This window comes from Pneumocystis jirovecii, assembly GCF_001477535.1.
Source record: "Pneumocystis jirovecii RU7 chromosome Unknown supercont1.3, whole genome shotgun sequence".
NCBI lineage: Eukaryota > Fungi > Ascomycota > Pneumocystomycetes > Pneumocystales > Pneumocystaceae > Pneumocystis > Pneumocystis jirovecii.
This window is the reverse complement of record NW_017264777.1, coordinates 267,695-289,808: the sequence shown is the minus strand read 5'-3', so window position 1 is coordinate 289,808 and position 22,114 is coordinate 267,695. Positions and strand designations below refer to the sequence as shown.

The following is a 22,114-nucleotide window of genomic DNA, read 5'->3' as shown; positions in this document are numbered from 1 at the left end:
ATATGATTTTAAATTGCGGAAAAAAAGGAAAAATATACCTATACTCTACAAACTATTCTATATTCTTTTATAAAAACGCGTCTTAAAGGCCTGCTTTTATCTATTTTATACTTTTTTATTTCGTGTTTTTTGAAATTATATCGATATCTAAATCTTTAGATAAATAAATGTTAGCTGTAATTGATAATAAGGATAATAAATATAAGAATTTTAAATTGAAATTAATAAAATAATTTTTAAACAATATATAGATATATGAAATAGAAGGATTTGTGAATATAATATACATTATAATATACATTATAATATATATAAGAAAAAAGTGTTATTCTAGAAGATGATGAATAATACTAGGGCCTTTTTTAATTAGTTTTTTTTCTAACTCTACAATTCTTTCTCCTTTTGAATTTTTAATCATTGTTTTTTCGATATTTGTGTTTCCAAACTTGATAATTATTGTATATTTTCTATCAACAATGAATATGTTTAGTATTAAAATATGGCATAATTTTACTTGTTCTTTATTTCCATAAATGCTGCGGCTGGATCGCAGAGGATAGTTGAGTTTGAAAATATGTTTTCTAGTTCACGAATATGAGCAGAGCGGATTGCATGATAAAGTAATTGTCTACGTATTAAACAAAGAAATGTCTAAGTAAATGTATTATTATATGTACTTAGTGAATATATTTCTTACATTTGTCTCTTTGTTTAACCACTTTTTTGCCAATAAATCTATATCAATAAAGTTCGGTATAGTATGTTTATATAATGATAATCCATTATCTAGACGAAAGATCAAATAGTGTGGCTTCAGAAATACGCCTATATTCTTTTTAGATGCAATAAAATACAAGTTGAAAGTAAAACCTGTGACAATTTATGTTATAACTGATTACTTATGTTTGCAAAAATTACCTTGATGAAAAAGATCAATTCTTGCCCCTACAAGTTTATGAAATGGCTTTTTTTTAAGAGGAACATATTTTTCAGGATCAGAGGGGACGAAAAATGTGATACCTGATAAACGGTATAGCTTTTCAATGTTCCATTCGCTTTCAATTGGTTTTAAATCTTGCGGAGCTTTAGCAGAAGTATATTCATGAACAACTGGGCGATATTCAAGTAGTTTTAGTAATAAATCGTTTCTTTTTGATTCTAATTTTGTTACTATTTATTATGTTAGATGTTTATTGAAAAAAAAGATAATTTTACATTCTGAACGAAGAGATAAAATGTCTGCTTGATATTGTTCTTGTATTGATGACATTAGAAGGTAGTATTTTAAAAAATATGTGTCTTTTTAAATTTGAAAAGTATTTTTCTTTGTTTTTTAAATTTATTTTAAAAAAATGATTTTCAAATATTGTTATCGCTTTGTTATCTAAAGTTGGTAATTAATAAAGATTATAATATAGAACAGTATTTAAATTAAGAAAAATATATACAGAAGTATTGCAAATATATATGGATATTTGGATATTCTGGGCTGTATCTATTTATTTCTATATTTAGGTCTTTGAAAATAAAATCTTATTGATTATAATGAATAAGCCTGTGTCATTCTAAAAGTAAATTTAATTGTCCTATATCCTAACTTATTTAAAAATGTTGTTAATTATTTACGAGTATTTTTATAATGTTTTTAAAAAAATAATGAATGATGTTGAATTCTTAATTATAAAGATTTAGATTTTATATTCTGTAGATGTTTTTTTAGTCCCTGTAATACTAACATGCGCCCTATTTCTTTGTAAAAAATATGTTAAATTTAATGATCAATATTAATACCTTCTGTATGGGATGGCATTTCTTGTATGTTGAGATTCATTTGTGCTGCCTGTTGGCGAATAATTTCATTAATTTGATGAATAGGCATGCCTGTTTGTTTAAGTTGCATTGTTCTAACTTGAAGCATTGCTTTTTGTGCTCTTATAGCTTCTTGTTGTTCTTTTGTATAAATATTTCCAGGTTGATTTTTTAGCATAGGGCTCATTATAGGTGCATTGTTGGAAGATAATAATGCAGAATTTCTTTGTTGCATTTTTTGTAAAGACAGATCATTTTTAGGAATATTGAATGAAGTATTTTGAGAATGTTGTCTTTGGTAAGCCTGAGGAGAGTTGAAATTAGTTCGTGATCGTTTATGACGAAGCTTCTCAACAAAAGCAAGTCGTGAAAAACTGAATTATTAGTTAATTAAAAAAGAAATACTATTTATCAAACCTAGGTTGAAAGTTTTTTCCCTGTCTTTCATCCATAATCAACATAAGTTGTTCTTCTGCTTTTTTGGCTTCATTTGTTTTATCAGGACTTTGTTTTCTCTTTTTCACAATTGGAACCATGGGTTCATATAATTCTGAGAATATTCTTGACATTACCATAGGGTTTGCTGCAGGTAGTAAATAAAGAATAGGAGTGGTTGCTATCTATTAATAATTTAATAAAAATAAGAAAAATGTATGTTTGTTACCAATATTTGGGATTCAAATTTTATAGCCATATCATTGCTAAATTTTCCTCCAACAGACTCGCTAAAAATGCAGATTTCTTCCCATAATGTTTCTGAAGATGGTTTTAAAACTGTACGATAAACTTTTTCTGTAGTATTTACTGTTGGAAAGCCTTTGGATGGTGATTTTGAAGGAATTATATGTTCATTTATTAGACGCATGGTCTTTTTTCCACTAGAATGAGAAACATCAGCCATACTTTGTCTATGATCTCGTATTTGAACAATTAAACATCCTTTTTGAATAGATTAGAATAATTTTAGATTTAATTTTAAAAATGCCTTCATAAAATCGAGTTTTTGCGTTTTTAAAAATCTCCATGCAGTCAGGAGGGATTGTCTCCATTCTAATATATTCCAAAATTATCTTTGTATGGTTAAAATATAATATATAATATACTTGATCTTATACTTTCATAGGACTATTGTATAGAAAAACACCCTCCTTGTTATGTTAAAAATATGCTAATCTACTATTATATGATCTTTATTCACCTGTTGATCAAATCTAAAGTATGTAGGATACATATGAAGAATTAAAGAGGGTGCTTCATTTTTATATCGTTCCAAAAGCTCATCAGACGTTCTAACTAATCCTTTTTCTTATATTAGTATGAAAAATCTTGTTTTTTCTATATCTACGGATGAATTTCTCCTAAAAATACTTTAATCTTTTTGTTTTTTATCTAACAAATGTTTACTTGTCCATCTTTTTTAGTTTCTGTTTGATCGGTTTTAAATCCTGTTTTTTCATTGACCTTTCCGGCCATTTAATATTTTTATGTTTTAAATTGTGCTTATATGTTTCAAATATTTAAATGGTTTTCTTAATAATGAATTGGTTAGATGTTTCAATTTGATTGAGTATATAACGTTGGGTATTTTAAGAAAAAAAATCAAAAATATAAGTATAAAAAACAAAAAATGCTATGATGGATTTTTTAGAATAATGAACTCATATAAATTTTATTTTTTTCTTTTTGAAAGAAATATATTTTTAAATATTAAAACTTATTCTTTTTCTATATCGTTTGTTTTTATATTATTTTCAGTGAAAGGCTCGACAAATGGAGTAATAGTTGCAATGGCTCCTCCAAGAACATGTGATACTCGACTTCTTAAGGGTTCATAGGTACATTCTACCTCAAACGTTTCTAAATTGATTTTGGCAATATGGTGATCAATATGAATTTCAAAAATATCATCATTAACAACAAGTGACTGACCAAACTGTGATTTTAAGAACATCTCTATTCTGTTTTTCTTCTCTTTATAGTCAAAACCCGTATGTAAGCAGTGGTTTCCATCTGAACATGATGCTACTATTCTATATTATATATGATGTTTTTCAATAATAGTGGTTTACATTTTATAGAAACCGGACTGTTTTCTGCTGCAAGAATGATTGCAAGGACTGAATCTGCAATCGTATCATTAAGTGCATTTCCCGGCCATTCTAGTGAAATAATGTTTTTTTGGAGACATCTTACTGATACTATATTCATAACCTAATGTATTAAAATTTATAAAGAAACAACCAGTGAGTTTACTTTGAACAATCTGTTATTATTTTCGTCTATTTGGTCTTCAATAGCTCCAAACATTTGTTCAAGATGATAATGCAAAATATTAATACTTGCATTAAAAGAAAGAGTTTGACGCTGCATAATAACGCTTGTTGTAAGTCCACTAAATTCTTTTAAGTCTTCTGAAGACATAATGCTAATTTGGAAATCCTTTTGAACCATTATCCCACTAATGACATGATTGTTTTCTGGAGGAGTTTCTGCTATATGTCCTATTGTCTAAAACACATAAGAATATAAGTTTTATCAATAATTGATGATACTTTTGCTATTTTGTCTCCTTTAAATGTAAGTTTTAATGTTTCACAATTTTTGGGATTATAAATATGAACTTCGTTCTTTCTGTGTGAATATTTGCTTAGGAGTGCACTTTTTAGTCTACCCATATTATTTTGTTCACCATGTACTAGAATCTATTTTTTTATTAAAAAAATATAACTAATACTATACTTACAATATGGTTTGCATTTATAAGATCAATAAATTGACTATTTTGTATATAGTCGACATGTGCTTCAAACGATATTTCTTCAACAGTCATTCTTCTAGGTATTTTTTGACCAGAAAGTGATATGATTTCCGAAGGTTCGTTTAAAATATGCTAAAAAATTAATTTGATTTCAATAACTTTTTTAATATACTTTTGCCATAGTTCCCTCAACACAATATCCTGCAACTATTAGACCATTTTTTGGATCAGGGCACCATTTTTCCAAAAGAGCTCTAGAAACACCACTCTAATTAAAACGTTATGAATAATTAATACTGTTTTAAGCTCATACTTGTAACATTCCAGGTGATGCAAGCATTACACAAGGCCCAATATCTTCAAAGCGATCAAGTGATTTTAAACTACTGATATATCTAAATATAAAAGGATTCCTTTCTTCAAATATTTTCCTAATTTTACTATTCATTGTATTTATATACGTTTGATATACTGTCATGCATTTTTTAGCTAAACTACATGCATAATAAACTGGAATAGAGTGAAGCTCGGGATGATTATGCCAATATTCGTCAATAATTAACATTAGTTCTTGTGTTCTCCCAAGTGCGAATACGGGTATTAAAACTCGTCCTCCCCTACGAATAATTGAGTGAATTATACCTAAATTAATAAATGAGTTTTTAAAACTTAAGAAAAAAACATACTGGTTAGTCGAGATTCTTTTTCAGATATAGGTTGATGAGACGCCGTACCATATGTTGATTCCGTTATCAATATATCCGGTTGTATTGGTGGAACTTCTGCGGGTATGAGATGTCTATCTTCTTCTCTCGAATAGTCTCCTGTAAAAAGTATCTAATTATTATTAACTACTCATAGAGTTATTGAGCTCAAAACTTACTTTAATTCCTGCTACTTCTATAAAAAACATTGCTGCACCAAGCACATGTCCTGCATGATATGGTGTAAATTTGACACCATTCACTTCAATTGTTGAATGATAATCAACTACTTCTATTTTTTCAAGAGATTTTATCAAATCTTTTTCTTCATATAACTGCTCTTCTGCTGTTGTATTGCTATTCTTATTAGCCATTCATGTATACTTCTTTATGATGTAGCATACCTGACTCTTAAGAAATCTGTAAGTAACCACTTATAGATCGCCTTTGTAGGATGAGTCATAAATACTCTTCCTTTGAAATTTGTCTAATACAATAAGCAAGATGATGGCTTTGCATGCAAATACCTTAGTCATCACATATGGGAGAGATGCAACATGATCCACGTGAAAACTATACCTATCAGATTCATCACAAAACTGCATAAACCACTCAACTGGCTAATAAGAAGAATATCCACCGTGCTCATATCAATTTCATCATAAAATGGGAGTGCTGCAATCCCATTATACGCTGGATGAACACCTGCATCAAGCTGCACCATTAATAAGCTTTTTTTTGAAAAATTTCCTACAAAACTACCATAACTGTTTTTCCTTTGATATGTATAACATGACATGATCGTCCTACTTCATTTCCTGCTCCTAAATTCGTGAATTCCAGCACTGATGCCGAGTCCAGTACTAAATCTTCTTTTTCTGTGGCTCTTTTTCGTTGCATCTTCCAAAAAAAACAAAAAAATCTTTTTCTCTCTGAAGCAGTTGCTTTTTTCTGTTTTCTTTGAAGCTACTTCAAGAAGATGCTTCTGATTCTCTATTTATTTCATCTCTTTGCTATGTATTCAACCTTCTCATCTGATGGACCGTTTAACCCTATTTCAAAACCCTTATTTTAGACCTAATCTTTTGTATAGGTCTAAATCCTCTGAATGTTTAGGGTTTAACTTGATATAAAGTAGGTTAAACTCTATCACACAGCAGATTTGATAACGTGAGTTGGGAGAAGTAAAATAAGAATAATCAGTGTATATAATCCAAATAAATGGAGAATATAATACTCCTTTAATTCATTTCTGTATAGAGTATTTTGTTTTTAGGAATTATTCTGATAATTGTCTGTTATTTGTCTTTTTTGTTGCATCTTTTTCATAAAAAGCTGTCAATTGCTTAGGAATGCTTTAGAATCTTAGGTGTTTTAAAATTTTTTGATATTTTTTATCTTTTTTTGATATTTTTCTTCTTTTTAACTTTATTCTTTTCTCTATTTTCTTTTTGTTTTATTTGAATTGTGGGTTTTGTTATATTCATCTTTATATTACGTATTATAGGCTTTATAAGTTTTCTATATTGTACACATTTATCGATTAATGCTTGAAAAGATTTGTGCACGTATAGTGTCGTTTTTGGTGCACGAAAAACGTGTGTAAAACGTGTGTTTGATTGTAGACGGTTGGTTTGAAACGGTATTTGTGTTTAAGATGCTGTCTCAGGCAAAAGGCCGACAAACAAGTGATTTTCATGATTTTCAAGCAATTATTTTTTCGGGATTTGGAAATGGGTATTTTTTCCCCCATTGTTTTATGAGGATTTAATACATTTTAGCTTGTATCCTTTAACAGAGACAAACAATCTTCCTAAAGCATTGCTACCTCTTGCAAATAAGCCAATGATATGGTATGTTTTAAAATGGTGTGAAGAAGGTGGATTTTTAAGTAAAGATTTTATTTTTGATGGGTGTTTTTAAGAAAAAAAGGTGTTATAGTAATTTGTCAAATGGAGGTTGAATTATGTCTCTCGTCGTATTTGAAAAATGTTTATGATGGACATATTAAGATTCAAGTGTACGCACCAAGTAGTGTTGATGAAGCCTTGGGAACTGCAGATGTTCTTAGAAAAGTTCAGGATAAAATAAAGGTGTGTTATGGATTAGAATGTATGTATTTTTAATATGTTTTTGTTAGAGTGATTTTATAGTATTGAGTTGTGATTTGGTTACTAATCTTCCGCCACATGAGATTTTGGATTTTCATCGAATTCATTCACCGACTGTTACTTCTTTGCTGTATGATATTTCAAAGAATGAGAGTTTTGTTTTTTCTAAAGATTCAGGTATTTTTAGTTTATTGTAACAAGGATGTGAAAATAAAAAAGTAGGTCGTAAGATGTTTTTTGGTATTAGCAAGCCAGATAATGCGTTGGTATGTGTAAAATCAGCCGTTGATGTTGACGAAGAATTTGTAGTTCGAACATCTATGCTTTGGAAGTAAATGAATATGTTTTTAAAAAAAAAATGTTAATATTGGCTTTTAGGTATCCTCGAATTTATGTTACTTCTACTTTTAGAGATTCCCATCTTTATATTTTTAAGAGGTGGGTACTGGACCTTATTGTTCAAAATGAACGTATATCTTCTATACAAGAAGATTTAATTCCATTACTTGTTAAATGTCAATATCAGTCTCTTTTATTGAAACGACATAATATTAAAGAAAGTACACGAGAAAAGGAAATTATTTAATACATTTGTTAACTTGGTTTAGTCATTTTGCGTTATACACATACATGTAGCTTTGTACTTGATTCAACAAATGAAAAGCTTGTTAGAGTAATAACATACTTGCTTCCTGATAACCGATATTGCATGCGTTCAAATACTGTTGAGACATATACGGATCTTAATAGAAATGTATTTTTTTTATCAAAATATGTAATATTAATATGATTATAGTTATCTAAAATATCTACAGAAACACGAATATCTACATCGGCAAAAGTGGCTCAAAAAGCTATCATTGGAATTGATTCTTTAGTTGGTGAGAATACAAAGATAGACGAGCGATGCAATGTAAAAAAAAGTGTTATTGGTGCCAATTGTATTTTAGGGAAGTCTGTTACTGTAATTAACAGTATCGTCATGGACAATGTTAAAATTGAAGATGGGTTAGTGTTTTTTTCTTTTTGATTTTCTATTAAAACATTTGTTTAGTGTGAGGTTAGACGGTTGCATAGTTTGCATTAATAGCATTATTGGTTCGAAAAGTAAATTAAAAAACTGTTGTATAAGTGGGGGTTATGAAGTCCCTTCGGAAAGTAAGTGGTGTTCGAATCATTAGTGTTTTAACTGAGATCTTTTCAGCATGTGCTAAAAATGATAACTTAATTATCTTTGATGGTATATAAATGTTGTATATATTTTTTATCTACGTTTTTAATAGTTTGATATTTAACTTTTAATATGTATTAGATAAATAGATTTTGGAAGGATACGGCTCATATTAATATTGACAGTTGTAAAACTTTTCTTGATCATAATGTTTGTTTTTATAATATAAGCATACTTAATGTAAGAAAAAAAAGTTTTTGACTGATATTATAAGTGATGTTATGTTTTAAAATTGTCATATAAAATGCATGTTAAACATATATTAAGTTAATCTTCATCGTTTTTTCTTGGTTTAATTAGTCCATTATTTATTTTATAATAAACAATTGTGCTATCTGGACTCACAATCCCTAATAATAAGGTTTGTTTATCTTCTCCAAGAATATTCCAGACTTCATTATATAATTCGCAAATTTTTTTAATAGAAATACTCTCTTCAAGTGAACATGGATAAACATAAAAAGTTTTATGGTTTTGAGGAGAAATTCCTTGGATAATTGATCTATTTGATGGTAGTTGATGAATTTTTAATTCCTCCCAAAGCTGTGATAAAAGTAAATCAGTATATACAGAATAAAGGAAAGTATATGTTTCTAAGAATGAGTATTTTTTCAATTCAGGTGGTGGAAAAGTAGTAAGACGTTGTTTCATTGAATTTTTGAATTTTTATAAGACAAGAGGTTACGGTTAAGTAGAAAGTTCAACGGCAAAAAAATGAGATATATGTATAAAGTATTGAAAACAAGGGAATTTAAATGGATAAAGAAGAAAACTTAAACAAAACACACAGGAAAGCACCTGAAAATGTAGGTTCTGCAAAAAAACGGGCAAAATTTTCGGATTTAAGATCTATAGCTGTTGAATCTGATTCTGCAGGTTGGTGTTTTTGAATTGAAAGTTAATATAGCTGAAAAATACTTTAAAAGCTATTAGAGAAGGTGAGATTGATGTTAAATCATTTTTGAACTCGAGGAAATTTGAAATTCGTGCTCTTTTTCAAGCAATGAGACGTTCACGGTGCGGACAGAATATTATATGTCTAAATGTTGATATTTTAGCCAATCATTTGCACAAAGAGCTTTTCAAAGTTTGCCTAGGTTTTTGAGAAGAAGAGCTGCTTCTCATAATTTAAAAAGAGTACCAAAATATTTACGTTTTAGAGCAAAAAATGAAGTATGTTTTTCAAGGTTTTTTTTTCTAATATTTTTAGATCAGTGATAAGAATGTATTGAAAAAGTCAAAACCTAAGGGAAAGAAAAGAATTCGTCTTTTGACTGTTTATAAGTTAAGAAAATTTGCTATTAGGAATAATATGATTACAGAAATACCAAAAAATGAGCAAATTGAAACTAAAGAAGAATTCCCTAAAGTTAAAAAAGTAAATGGGAAATTCTCAAAAAGGCAAAAGGATAAAACATGGCTTCCAACTCATTTATGGCATGCGAAACGTGCTAAAATGCTAATAAGATGGTCCTATTCTATAGCAAAAACACCTACTTTAAAATCTTATAGATTGACACATAGATCTGCTAATATAGATGGTGCAATTGCGTTTGATACAAGCTATTACTGTACAATATGCTTATGGGGAGAAATAGAGAACTTAAAACGTGTTTTGCAGCACTTTACAATGAATGATTCTGGCGTTACAAAAGGAAGATATGTTAGAGGTACTCGGTTTTGTGAAGCTATGATATATCAAAAAGATTCTAATTTTCTTCGTCTTATTTGTCCTGCATATTTTTTATGGCAGAAAATTGGGAATTCTCAATGTGTGATGGTTAGATTTCATCCTGTAGCTTTTAAACAAGTATATATTGAAATGAAGGAAATATCAAGCATTGAAAATGTTATGATTGAGGATTGTAGATTTGATATTGGTGGTATAGATGTTCATGGTCCTATGTCAACATTAGCTTTGCAGTGTTTGTTTGATGTTAAAATGTCTGATACAATATCTCAAGTATGCATTATGTATTTTCTTAAGGTTATTTAATTTTTTAGGTTTGGTCAGAAATTAAATATGTATCACAAATTAGATCGCTTCCTGTAGGTATAGTTATTCCTCTTAATATTAGAGATCCTCGGTTATCGTATGTTTTCTTTTATATTGATGGTTTGTCTAATGAATAGATTTCCTCCTAGGCTCATAGATGTAAAAGATAAAGGGTCTTGTGATATATTGATCAAATCGTGGAAGGATGAATTGATATCTTCTTCTGAATTATTTAATACTGATGTTCGTTTGAGATGTCAAAAAAATCAGCTTTCTCAACAGCGTATAAATGTTCTTCGTTCTGAGTTATCAAAGTCATCTGTACCTTATGATATACCTGTTTTGCTTCTTCGTTGTGAAATTTGTTGGACAGTACTTGCACCATGGAATTGGATAACACATCTTTGGTATTCTTTAATGCATATCCCGAAAGTTTGTTTTGGTGGAATGCAAGAAAAACAGCAATTGGAATTTGAAGAAGGCAGACCTTATTTTCCATCGGATTATCATGGTACATTGGCTGGGAATGAAAATGAAAGAATTGAGGGTCAATATAGAGAATCTGAATGGACGAAGAAACCACCTTCTAAGAGAATATCATGGTCTTCTGTTATTACAAAAGATGGTAAAGGTGAACATGGTAATCCTTTTATTTGTGATTGGAGTTATTTATTTTTAAAATCTTGTGAAAGCAATTTTGGAAATATTGGAAATGAATCTAAATTATTGAAAACTGATTTTCATTTAATTTCTGGTATTGATATTAAAGCTAAAATTGAGTCGAATTTATATGAATCTTTGAATTTTGTTTTTATTGTCAAAATTACTATGTTACGACGAGGTAATCCTAGCTGTTGTGCTAGAGTTTATTCTATTCCATCTGAAGAAAAGGAAGTTTGGGAACGCTTTTCTAAAGAAATAATAAAGCATGATGATAATGAGGTATTGTTATTTTTTTTGTGTGTTTTTTATTTTAAATTGATTTTATTATTAGTATCCTTTATGTCCATCGTCTGATAATCTTCTTGGTTTTGTAACTAGTGGTAATTTTAATTTAAAAAGAGGTAAAGCTACTGCTATTGGATGTTTTTCATTACATAAAGTATCAAAAATATTAGTTGATAATAAGAAAAGATATTGCATAGTAAGGAATGTTGGTTCTAGTACAGTAAATATGGCTAAATGGGATTTTGTTAATTAAAAATATTTTTGTACATATTTGTATTATTATGAATAATTTAATGTTTGTAAATACATTTGTATATAATAAATTTATATAATATATTTAATATGTATTTTATGGGTTTGTGTTTTTCGTTAATTTGTCAAAATCTTATAATTAGAGATTATAAATATAGAGTTAATAATTCACTAAAAAATCATTGGTTCATAGTGGAAAATGGTTTTTTATTATACTGTTGTTTAAGATTTTTTATTTAAGAATGGTGAAAAAACAAAAAAATCAATATACAAATACTTCGTCTGATCTGGGGTTTTTTGGTTCGTAAAAAGTGCTTTTCTAATATTGGATTTGCAGTGATTTTCGAAAAGGATCTATTGTTCGTGTGAGTTTAGAAAATTTTGTAACTTATGATTCAATTGAGTTTTATCCGGGGCCAAATCTTAATATGATTATTGGGCCAAATGGTAGTGGTAAAAGTACGTTTGCATCTGCTATTTGTATAGGTCTTGGGTGGAATCCGAGTGTATGTCTTTCTTTTATTATTAAAATTTTGATTTTGTTTAAATATGTTTAGTTTCTTGGGCGTGCAAAGGATATTAGTGAATATATTAAATTTGGTTCTGAAAAGGCACATATTGAGATTGAGTTAAAAGGCTCTGGCAAAGGCTCTAATGTTTTAGTTTCCCGTGTTATTTATAATGATAATACAAGTACATGGGAATTGAATGGTAAATTGTAAAATTAAATGAAATTTTATGTTAAATACTAAGGTATATCTTCCACTCATAAACATATCAAAGAAAAAATGGATGAATTTAATATACAGATTGATAATTTATGGTACATGAGGATGTTTATAGGAAAGCGGTCTGTTAATATTATTTTAGTCAGTTTCTTCCTCAAGATAAAGTTAGTGAATTTGCACAATTAACACCAGAAAAACTACTTAGAGAGACGGAAAGAGCTGTTGGTGATTCAGAAATGTTACTTCAGCATAATAAATTAATTGAATTGGAAGCAAGTCAAAAAAATGATTTAACTGTAAAATATCATTTATTTTTTATATTTCATGAAATTAAAGTGAATAGGCGAAAACTATTGATCAATCTCAGTTGGAAAATTTAATTGAGAAACAAGCTATTGCGCGTCGTGATGTAGAACGTTTTCGTGAAAGAGAAGCTATCATTAAGACAATTAGGATTTTGGAACTTAGAATTCCTTTTGTGCAATATTCTGATGCAAGAAAGGCATTTTATAATTCTAAAAAATTAAGAAATGAAAAAAAGGCTGAATTGGATCAAATAGAGAAAGAATATTCTCCTTTTCTTAGTAAAAAAATACAAGCAGAGACTACTTTGAATGAATGTCTAGTAGAAAAGAATAAAATAAAGACTTCTTTAAATAATAAGTGTAGTGAGTTGGATTCTTTGATTTTGTCTTTTGAAAAATATGTAATATATATATTTCAAACATACTGAAAATCTAACTAATATTTAGTGTGATTCTATTAAAGAAATTCGAAGTGAAATTAGAGCTGAGAAAAGAAAAGAGAGGGAACGATGTCAAAAAATTCTTGAACTTAAAGATACAATTGTTTTTATGGAATCGCGACTTGGAAACAAACCATCTGAAAATGATATGAATGCCATACTAGGCAAATTGGTAAAAATATCTTATTTTTGTATTTGAAATAAATTTATTATCTAGACTGAAGCTAATAATTCAGTGAAAAAAGTAAAGAAAGAATTAGAGAATTTGAATATGAATATAGGAGAGTATCTACATCAAATTAATGAATCTAAAGTTACTTTAAATCAAGTTCAAAATAAGTAAGTTGTTCTTGAATATATTGATAAGATTTTTACTTATAGGTTGTATGATCTTGATAATATTCGAGAGCAAAGACTTCAATGGTTGAAACAAAATGACCGTGACGTTTATGATGCTGTAATTTGGTTATCTAATAATAGAAATAAATTTAAGGATCATGTTTATGATCCTGTTTATTTGGAGATTAATGTTAAGGATCTTAAATATGCGGATTTTGTAGAAGCATGTTTTCAAAGAAATACTTATACGGTAAATATGTTTGGATTATTAAATTCTTAATAATAATATTAAAGGCATTTACTTTTTTGAATAGAGATGATTATATATTGTTCAACCGTATACTTGTTGATTCAAAGGAAGGTTGTGGTCGCGAATTAAGATTGCATACTACAGAATTTTCTAATACCAGTGCACCAAGCCTGGATATGCAAAAACAACCATGTACTTCTAGTCAAGTAATTAATAATGACTTTTTATTTTTTTTGATGATAATAGCTTAAACAAAACTTTGATATGGATGGTTATCTTTTGGATTTTTTAGATGGATCTCCTCCAGTATTGAATACATTGTGTCATATTGCTAATGTTCACAAAATTGTGGGTTATTTATATTATTTTGGGTTAATTATTTACTATTTTTAGCCTGTAAGTGTTCATGAAATAAGTGATGTATGTTATAAAAAGCTTTCTCAATGTGTTAATTCGGCAAATCAATTTATTTTTCCTGTTTTTATATCTGGAAGAACTCACTACACTATGAAAAAATCAAAATATGGTAGAAAAGATGTTTCAACTATTACTAAGTTAGTAACAAAGGCACAAAGATTTACAGTTACAGGTTTGATAGGATTATTTAAAAAATATATTAAATAGTATAATAGTAAATACTGAGGCTAAAGAATTGTTACAACAACAAATAACGGATTTGAATTTAGTTATTAAAAAAAATGAAGCTTCCATTCAAGAACTAAGAAAAACTGAAGATCGTATAAAGATTAGATTTAATGATGCTGTAGATAGAAAAGTATTGATTTATAAAGTTTTTATGATAATATTAATTTATTTAGAACAGTTTGTTGAAAAAAAAAGATGATATGCTAAAGGAAATCAAAGAATGGGATTATCAACTATTGCAGCTTGAAAAAACTAAAGAGAGTTTACGCTCTTGGAATTCCTTGTCTAATGTATCTGCTGATAATATTAAAAAATTAAAGGAAAGAATGAAAGAAGTAGTAGAACAGCATACAGCTTCTGCAATTCAGCTTAAAGTATTTATATTTTATAGCTTAGTATTTTGGCTAATCTAATTAGGATTTAACATTGAATGCTTTTCAAACAACAAATAAAATGGTATCTATGAGTATTCGTGAAATTCAAAAAAATGATAATTACTCTGAAATTATTGAGAAAAGTAGTGAAATAGTTGCAAAAATTGATGACATTAAAAAATCTTATGATGAATGTATGTTTAGAAATTGATATATATTTATTTTGATTTTTTTAGTAAAAGAAGTAACTCAGAATTTAAAAAATATTGCTGCTGAAAAATTAGAAATAGCACGAAAAAATCTTGAAAATGTGGACGAAGAGACACAAAAAGAGATGGAAAAGGTATGTATATATAAATATCGGTTATTTTTTTTTTTAAATTTATAGCAAATTGAACAAGACATAACTGAAGAGTTACTTAATGAACAAATAGAATTTGAAAAAGGGAAACTTGAATTTATATATCAAACAAATCCTAATGTTATCTCGCAATTTGAAAAAAGAGAATATGATATTGAAACCCTTAAAAAAAGGATTAATGAATTTGAGTTACGGTTGCAAAAAACACAATTAGACATAGATAATTTGAGAGCAATATGGGAACCAAAATTAGATGATATAGTTTCTGGAATTAATAGTAATTTTTCTGAGGCATTTGAATATATAGGATGCGTTGGAGAGGTTCGTATTGGTAAAAATAATGGATTTGATAAATGGCGTATTGAAATTTTAGTAAAATTTAGGTACATTTATTATTAATCAATGTGATATTTTAATATAGACTAGAGATAATGAAAATCTTCAGTTGTTGACAGCTCAAAGACAATCAGGAGGAGAAAGATCTGTTTCTACTGTCTTTTACTTAATTGCTATGCAAAGTTTGTTGAAAGTACCATTTCGAGTAGTTGATGAAATTAATCAAGGTATGGATCCAAGAAATGAAAGACTTGTACATGCAAAACTAGTAGATACTATGAGTAAAAAAAATACTCCACAGTAAACTTGACATATAAATGAAATATTAATAGACTAATAATGAAAGGTGCTTTTTAATTACTCCAAAATTGTTGCCATCTTTGCAATATAGTAACAACATGAGGATATTATGTATATGTAATGGTGATTGGATTACTCAAGAGAGTAAGTTCGATATGCAGAAATATGTTGAATCGATTAGAAAGTTAAAGTTAGCTAAAGGAATTGTTTGATTTTGAAAATTTAAAGTTATTTTTGAAATATATGATGATATTACTTAGTAGTGAAGTATATGTTATTTTGATTTGTCGATTAAATTATATAATTCATCATATCTTTCTTTAGCTAATTTTATACATGATATGATCATTTCTTGTGTCATTGTAATCCCCCCATTTTTGTTAATGCTTAATAACTGTTTGTCATTGCCGATTATGATATTAATTGTTTCTGAAATTAAGCTTTCCTCGTCATCATTTAAATCTGATAAGATATATTTACTGGAGCTCTTAAAAAAAAATATAAAAGAAAAAAAAATACCCATCAAAAATTCCAAAAGAGGCTGAAAAAAGTCTTTGATTTAATTTGAGATTTTTATATTCTTTTTTACATATAACAGACTCCGTGTCTTCATTCCATATTGCTAGTGGTAGTTTTGTGGTTTCAAGAGCACTTATCAATGCTATCCATGCAACATCCATGGCATTTCCGTCATAATTTAAGCAAATTAAATCAACATACAAAACCCAGGCAGCCTTATACTCTGATATCAATAAAGAAGATAATGGGAGTATATTAGATCTATAATCTTAAGAAATTATCTTTAAAATGATAAGAAATGAACGTATGCATTAAAGATAGAATTCTTTGCAACATAGCTTGAGCAATATGATTATGATGGTTTGATTTATATTTTTGAGAACATATTGGAGAGAATGTAATATGAGGAACTGAAAAATAAGTATAATTTAATTTTTATTTATGAAAAAACCTATCCAGCCTTCTAAAGGCCGTTCGATTGATGGCTTCGTTATTTCTGCTTGAATTCCACATGTAAAAATTGTATCTCCCATTCTTGCAACTGAAGATCCATATGTATTGGATAGACTTCCTGTATTCATAGATGTAGAACGGAATTGTAAAGGTGTTCGTCCATCTGGACGCAATGAGGATGCAAGAAAATGTCTAAAATATTGCCGTAAGTCAATTTTTTTATAAACTCTATAATATTATTTGTTAGTGTCTTTTTATTAAAAGAAAATATTTACTCTGGAGGAAATGAAAGTCGTGTATTTTCTGCCATTTTGAAAGTGTAAGTTACCGATATTTTTTTTATTTGGATGAAATATATAAAGATGTATAAGAAGATAAAAATAAAACAAACATGAGTTGTTGTTTGTACATTATTGATTTATAGATTGTATTGATGATAAATATCTGTTTTTGAAAATTAGATGGTATTTAAATAAGTTTTTAAAAAAAATAAGATGCCAAAAAATGCAGAAAAAAGGTGACAATATCTATGTCTCTGCAGTTTTTTACTTTATTTCAAGTATTTTTATCCAGGATATATGAAAATGTTTGCTGAATATGGTAATGAATGGTGATAAAAAAATAATGTAGATTTTGTCAACAATAAACGAATCAGAGTTACAATATAACTTATTTTCGCTAATACAGTGCTGTTTTTTCCTTTTTTCTTTAAAAGCTTCTGGCTGTACTTGTATGGTGAAGTAATGTATTGTTGTTTTTTGAAAAGCTATAGTTTGTGCATTTTCATGCAATGATCAAGTCTTTTCTATTTAGTATGTGCTATGCTAACGTGTAAATATTATAGAAGATTACTCAAAACAAATTATGGGATAATCGTCTTGAATATTCATTTTTTAAGAAATGTTGATAATTTAGTGAAAAATGTAGATAATGGTTACTTGAAGAAAAATATTTGTTCCACTTCTTTGCACGATCTTCCATGTTTATGTGTTGTTTTTGTTTTTCAGTGCAGAGTGTAATTGAGCAGTACTTTTGTATGCTTAGATCATATAGAAACCATCACTACAAGAAGATATTCTGGTCCTACAAAGCATAAGCCGTAATTACTGCATCATCTTTTATACCTGGAACAATCATAAGTTCATGCATTTGCATCTTCATACGTATAAATTGAAGTACATCCTACATGTATAAGTAAATCTCGCCAAAATATTGTTTCTACCGTAGATGCTAGATTCAACATAAGTGCTTCTGTTGAATTAAGCATGCTTTTAATTATTTCTGCGCATGATGTTGCTATTTCCTGGCTCAATGTTGTCTGGATAATTGTATCAGTTGTTTTTTCAAGAACAAGAAGCCCTTGAACACGCTGTCTTGTAAGAATTCGTGAAAGGAGCGTTTCTGCTGTTTCAAACATGGCCTTTTTTGAAAATTCTGTGTATTTTTGTGTTTTTTACTGTTTGTTTGATGCAATTTCTTGATTTTTGTCAAAAACAGATCGTTTTTTGTTCGTAGGTCGCTGTCCAGAGGATTTATACGACGTATATACTGCGTATATAGTCCACATACAACACACATATAATATGTATATGATATATATTTCATCTAAAAATGCTTTTTGACACTGTATTTGCATTCAAATATGCATTTACTCCATACTATATATATTATGTATATACTACAGATAAGTTATATATAGTGTATAGATCTTGTGCTTATAGCGTATATATGTCTATATAGTTCATATAATCTATGTATAGTTCATATAATACTTATACAATATATATATTTCACATATACTTTGCAGGCAGAGTGTAGTATGTCTTTTATGTTTATATATACTCAATATTCCTCTTCATATGCACTATATATTCTCTATATTCTCTGTATATTTGCCTATACATGGTTATATATGTTTATACGCGTTTACACACGTATATATGTATCTATGCTTATATATCCCTGTATATGTTTGTCCATATCTATTTATGTCTGTATGTGTTGAAAATATCTCTTATTTTGCACCTTTAAAATCTTAACTCTTTATATTTGCTATATATGTACTGTCCATATACTGTACAGTATGTCCTAACTATATGCATATTATATATATGTATTATATATAGACCGTATGCACACTATATGCATAGTACATGTACGCTATATACATATTATATCTTTTATATGTCTTATATATCTGCATATGTTTGTTGTACATATATTCCTGTTTATGCAGTAGTATGTATTGTGTGTGCATTATATGAATTATCTGTATTTCATTTTTATAGTGTATGTTTATTGTATATGTTTACTTTATATGTATTGTATATGTTTGTTATACGCATATTATATATGTACTATGTGTATTTTGTATGTATTATATGTGCGTTGTATATATTATATTATAGTATATGTATATTCTCCATATTGTATGTTTTTGTGTTGTCTTGATATTGTATGACATATGCAAGTCAAATTTGCATATATATACTTAGATGGTTGACTATATACTACGTATAAACTTATACAACATATATAACACATACAATTTGCATAGCCTAGCTATACAGCGTATGAACGTGTACATATATTGTGGAAGGCAACAAAGTATATGTGAGGCTGCCTATGTAGATATAGCGTGTGTATAATAGATATATAATGCATATGTTTTGTGTACAATATTGCCAATATGTATATTAGTACATATAGTCTATATAACAGACATATAATTTATATAAAGCATATAAACTACCTGTACACTGTATATATACTACTATGTACTATGTACATAAATAATATATATTGTGTAATATATATACTATAACATATACAGTATTACACTTTTTATATAATATATATACAGTGTCCATATATAATGTATATAGCTTATATACGACATCCATACAACGTACATGAATTGTATACATTATAAATTTAGGGTTTTGCTGTATCAGTAGCATCTTTTATATATATTTATATCTGTACAAATCATTTATTGATAACCTGTTGATTATGCAATATACAATTCTTTCACTAATCAACTAATATTTAGCAATATATTTTTCTAATTTTTTTATATAATGAAACATAAATTATATCTGTGGAAATATTGTATATATCCGTGTATCCATTCGACTATATCCAATGGGTTTTGAACGAGGTTGTTGTGCACAAAAGTACATAAGGTTGTATGGGTTTCTGTGGACGAAAATATATGTGTTATTATATGTTATAAGTATCTTAAAATCATCTTAAATATGTTCTTTATGTGCCCTAATAGTTTTTTTATTTCTATTTGAAATCTGTTTTTTTGTATTAAGTTTTATTTAGTATAGAACAATGGATGGGACAGAACGTTGGACATTGGCAATGTTAGAAGCATTGTTATCGGTTGACTATGTAGTACTTAAGGAGCTTGTAGCTCATGTAATGGAACTTCGGTCAGCAGAGGCATCAACTGCGTATTTTAAAGTTTGTTAATGAGTAGGGAGATAAAGCTTATTAAATTTAGGATTTATTGGGTGAATCAGCTGCAGTAAATGATTTCATAAGTGAGTTTAATAGCAGACGGTTTGGTATACGTGGTGAAATGGATATTTCTTTAGAAGAAAAAGGTATAGAAATGGGAGAGATGGAAGGACTATTTAAAGGCCAAATGTCGGGAAAAATAAGACCATATAGAGAGAAGACGAATGTGGGAAGAATGTAGGAAGTATTATGTTTTTTTTCCTGCGTAACTTGGGGTAGAAAACAGGCTAAAACTTCAGATAAATGTTTGCATTCAGTTTTCAACGAGTCTCTAGCACCAATAAGGGCAAATGGAATAGAAACAGCTTTAGAAGAAAAGTCAGTAACAACACCAAAAGTTTCAGCATTTTGTGGTTCTTCTTTGGAAGCTTCTGATGGTTCAAGTCAATTCCGTGAAAGAAAGCCAAAGTTGGGGATTTTGACATCTGAACTTGGTATGAAGAAACCAAAAAAAATGGATCTGAAGCTTGCGTCTCTTTCGGATATTGATTCTGCGTTGAAACGTTTAGAATTGAGTGAAATTAAGTCTCAGGGTCGAAAAAAATGCTATTGTCAAGGTATAGATCTATGATTAAATCTAGTAAAAAGGAATAATAGTATATTTAGCACGAAAGCATCCTTTAAATCATTTAGTTCCTAACTGTTTAATATGTGGAAAGATTATATGTGTTGTGGAAGGCATTAATTCATGGTACGGATTATTTAATCTATAGAAATAAAACAAGGACTGATTTAAATTAGTAGTTTTTGTAATACTCCTCTTTTGTCACGGGAACAGCAAATGGATCTGGTTAGACAGCTTCGTATGGAAAGGTCTCATATTTTAGGACAGAAATCGAAAAAACCTGCAATTGGCAAAGATACAAAACAGCTTTATTCTACATGTTATGTAGGATACAACAGCATTAACAAAGATGAATTTGAAAAAAAGGCACAAGATGCTGAAAATGACAAAAACAGACTTCTCGAATTGGACCGGGCTAATATGATAGATAAAATAATAGGTAAGATTTTTGCAATGTATGTTATGTTTTAAAAAAATAAGATGAGGCATCGGATTTTGATCCTTTGGCTGGACCCGATCGCTGGGCAACTCCTGCTGAGCGTTTTCTTATGCTCGAAAAACAAAGAAAAGCATTAGCTTCTATGAATGCTCCTAAAAAAAAAGTTATGACAATTGATCTCTCAGGAAAAGTTACTATAGATACACCAAGCACAGATGATGAAGATAATATGAATGATGATATTAAGGAAAAAAGCAATTTTCCGTCTTCTAAATTTGAACATTCTTATCTATCTCATAACGGATCATCTATGCCAGTATTTTTAATTACAGAACGAACAAATGTTAAAAATATTTCTAATGAGTTAGATTATACACTGAAGTCACAAATACCTAGGGTTCAAGATGATAGAGATTGATAAAAATATCTTTTGTCTTTTTTTTTCTATTTAAATATTTATAAATTGCATTCATTTTTTTTTTGGTTTTTTACTAACTTTAAATATTATCAGAAGTATTTATGGATTATATTTTGAAATAGGTTTTTTATGTTGAAAATGGTTATTTTATTTGTGTTAAAATATAAGTAAAAATAATAGCTTAACAATTATTTATTCGGTTTGCAAATGGTTTTTCTTTGTACAAAATAATTTTGTATATATATTTATGATTTTAAAATTTATATTTTAGCTCACTCGTAAATTACAATCAAATTAAGTGTAAA

The 22,114-nt window shown here is 28.3% G+C and overlaps 10 protein-coding genes across 10 annotated transcripts; 4 read left to right on the top strand and 6 right to left on the bottom strand.

The window, feature by feature from the left end:
- Positions 1–325: 325 nt before the first annotated feature.
- On the bottom strand, positions 326–1,270 carry T551_00747 (uncharacterized protein; the record flags this gene model as incomplete). Its single annotated transcript, XM_018373011.1, has 5 exons — positions 326–467; positions 515–651; positions 698–825; positions 919–1,170; positions 1,216–1,270. The coding sequence occupies 5 exons, from the start codon at positions 1,268–1,270 to the stop codon at positions 326–328; spliced, it is 714 nt and encodes a 237-aa protein (XP_018230757.1).
- Positions 1,271–1,678: 408 nt separating this feature from the next.
- On the bottom strand, positions 1,679–3,282 carry T551_00746 (uncharacterized protein; the record flags this gene model as incomplete). The annotated part of the gene is made up of 9 exons (XM_018373010.1): positions 1,679–1,743; positions 1,792–2,183; positions 2,227–2,429; positions 2,474–2,748; positions 2,795–2,879; positions 2,925–2,957; positions 3,008–3,114; positions 3,155–3,167; positions 3,214–3,282. The coding sequence occupies 9 exons, from the start codon at positions 3,280–3,282 to the stop codon at positions 1,679–1,681; spliced, it is 1,242 nt and encodes a 413-aa protein (XP_018230756.1).
- Positions 3,283–3,523: 241 nt separating this feature from the next.
- On the bottom strand, positions 3,524–6,171 carry T551_00745 (cleavage polyadenylation factor subunit YSH1; the record flags this gene model as incomplete). The annotated part of the gene is made up of 13 exons (XM_018373009.1): positions 3,524–3,834; positions 3,879–4,020; positions 4,063–4,317; positions 4,362–4,511; positions 4,553–4,699; positions 4,740–4,835; positions 4,881–5,209; positions 5,254–5,404; positions 5,451–5,628; positions 5,676–5,758; positions 5,799–5,844; positions 5,889–5,986; positions 6,034–6,171. The coding sequence occupies 13 exons, from the start codon at positions 6,169–6,171 to the stop codon at positions 3,524–3,526; spliced, it is 2,124 nt and encodes a 707-aa protein (XP_018230755.1).
- A 757-nt stretch (positions 6,172–6,928) lies between these two features.
- T551_00744 (translation initiation factor eIF2B subunit gamma) lies at positions 6,929–8,630 on the top strand (the record flags this gene model as incomplete). Its single annotated transcript, XM_018373008.1, has 10 exons — positions 6,929–7,008; positions 7,053–7,162; positions 7,204–7,364; positions 7,412–7,559; positions 7,584–7,713; positions 7,761–7,942; positions 7,991–8,136; positions 8,179–8,390; positions 8,437–8,540; positions 8,587–8,630. The coding sequence occupies 10 exons, from the start codon at positions 6,929–6,931 to the stop codon at positions 8,628–8,630; spliced, it is 1,317 nt and encodes a 438-aa protein (XP_018230754.1).
- Positions 8,631–8,880: 250 nt separating this feature from the next.
- T551_00743 (uncharacterized protein) lies at positions 8,881–9,264 on the bottom strand (the record flags this gene model as incomplete). The annotated part of the gene is made up of 1 exon (XM_018373007.1): positions 8,881–9,264. The coding sequence occupies one exon, from the start codon at positions 9,262–9,264 to the stop codon at positions 8,881–8,883; it is 384 nt and encodes a 127-aa protein (XP_018230753.1).
- Positions 9,265–9,368: 104 nt separating this feature from the next.
- T551_00742 (ribonuclease P/MRP protein subunit POP1) lies at positions 9,369–11,810 on the top strand (the record flags this gene model as incomplete). The annotated part of the gene is made up of 7 exons (XM_018373006.1): positions 9,369–9,489; positions 9,540–9,630; positions 9,672–9,786; positions 9,824–10,576; positions 10,618–10,706; positions 10,747–11,551; positions 11,604–11,810. 7 exons carry the CDS (start codon positions 9,369–9,371, stop codon positions 11,808–11,810), a joined length of 2,181 nt encoding a protein of 726 aa, XP_018230752.1.
- Positions 11,811–12,051: 241 nt separating this feature from the next.
- Positions 12,052–16,099, top strand: T551_00741 (DNA repair ATPase SMC5; the record flags this gene model as incomplete). The annotated part of the gene is made up of 19 exons (XM_018373005.1): positions 12,052–12,101; positions 12,147–12,315; positions 12,367–12,520; positions 12,563–12,632; positions 12,680–12,833; positions 12,881–13,243; positions 13,290–13,454; positions 13,500–13,621; positions 13,664–13,871; positions 13,916–14,077; positions 14,118–14,219; positions 14,265–14,460; positions 14,504–14,646; positions 14,690–14,890; positions 14,934–15,084; positions 15,127–15,233; positions 15,279–15,634; positions 15,678–15,887; positions 15,934–16,099. The coding sequence occupies 19 exons, from the start codon at positions 12,052–12,054 to the stop codon at positions 16,097–16,099; spliced, it is 3,249 nt and encodes a 1,082-aa protein (XP_018230751.1).
- A 62-nt stretch (positions 16,100–16,161) lies between these two features.
- T551_00740 (uncharacterized protein) lies at positions 16,162–17,169 on the bottom strand (the record flags this gene model as incomplete). Its single annotated transcript, XM_018373004.1, has 5 exons — positions 16,162–16,366; positions 16,407–16,667; positions 16,711–16,816; positions 16,858–17,087; positions 17,135–17,169. The coding sequence occupies 5 exons, from the start codon at positions 17,167–17,169 to the stop codon at positions 16,162–16,164; spliced, it is 837 nt and encodes a 278-aa protein (XP_018230750.1).
- Positions 17,170–17,904: 735 nt separating this feature from the next.
- On the bottom strand, positions 17,905–18,276 carry T551_00739 (uncharacterized protein; the record flags this gene model as incomplete). Its single annotated transcript, XM_018373003.1, has 3 exons — positions 17,905–17,942; positions 17,984–18,041; positions 18,082–18,276. 3 exons carry the CDS (start codon positions 18,274–18,276, stop codon positions 17,905–17,907), a joined length of 291 nt encoding a protein of 96 aa, XP_018230749.1.
- Positions 18,277–20,198: 1,922 nt separating this feature from the next.
- Positions 20,199–21,809, top strand: T551_00738 (uncharacterized protein; the record flags this gene model as incomplete). The annotated part of the gene is made up of 6 exons (XM_018373002.1): positions 20,199–20,330; positions 20,371–20,564; positions 20,607–20,944; positions 20,994–21,078; positions 21,129–21,391; positions 21,433–21,809. 6 exons carry the CDS (start codon positions 20,199–20,201, stop codon positions 21,807–21,809), a joined length of 1,389 nt encoding a protein of 462 aa, XP_018230748.1.
- Between the last annotated feature and the right edge of the window lie 305 nt (positions 21,810–22,114).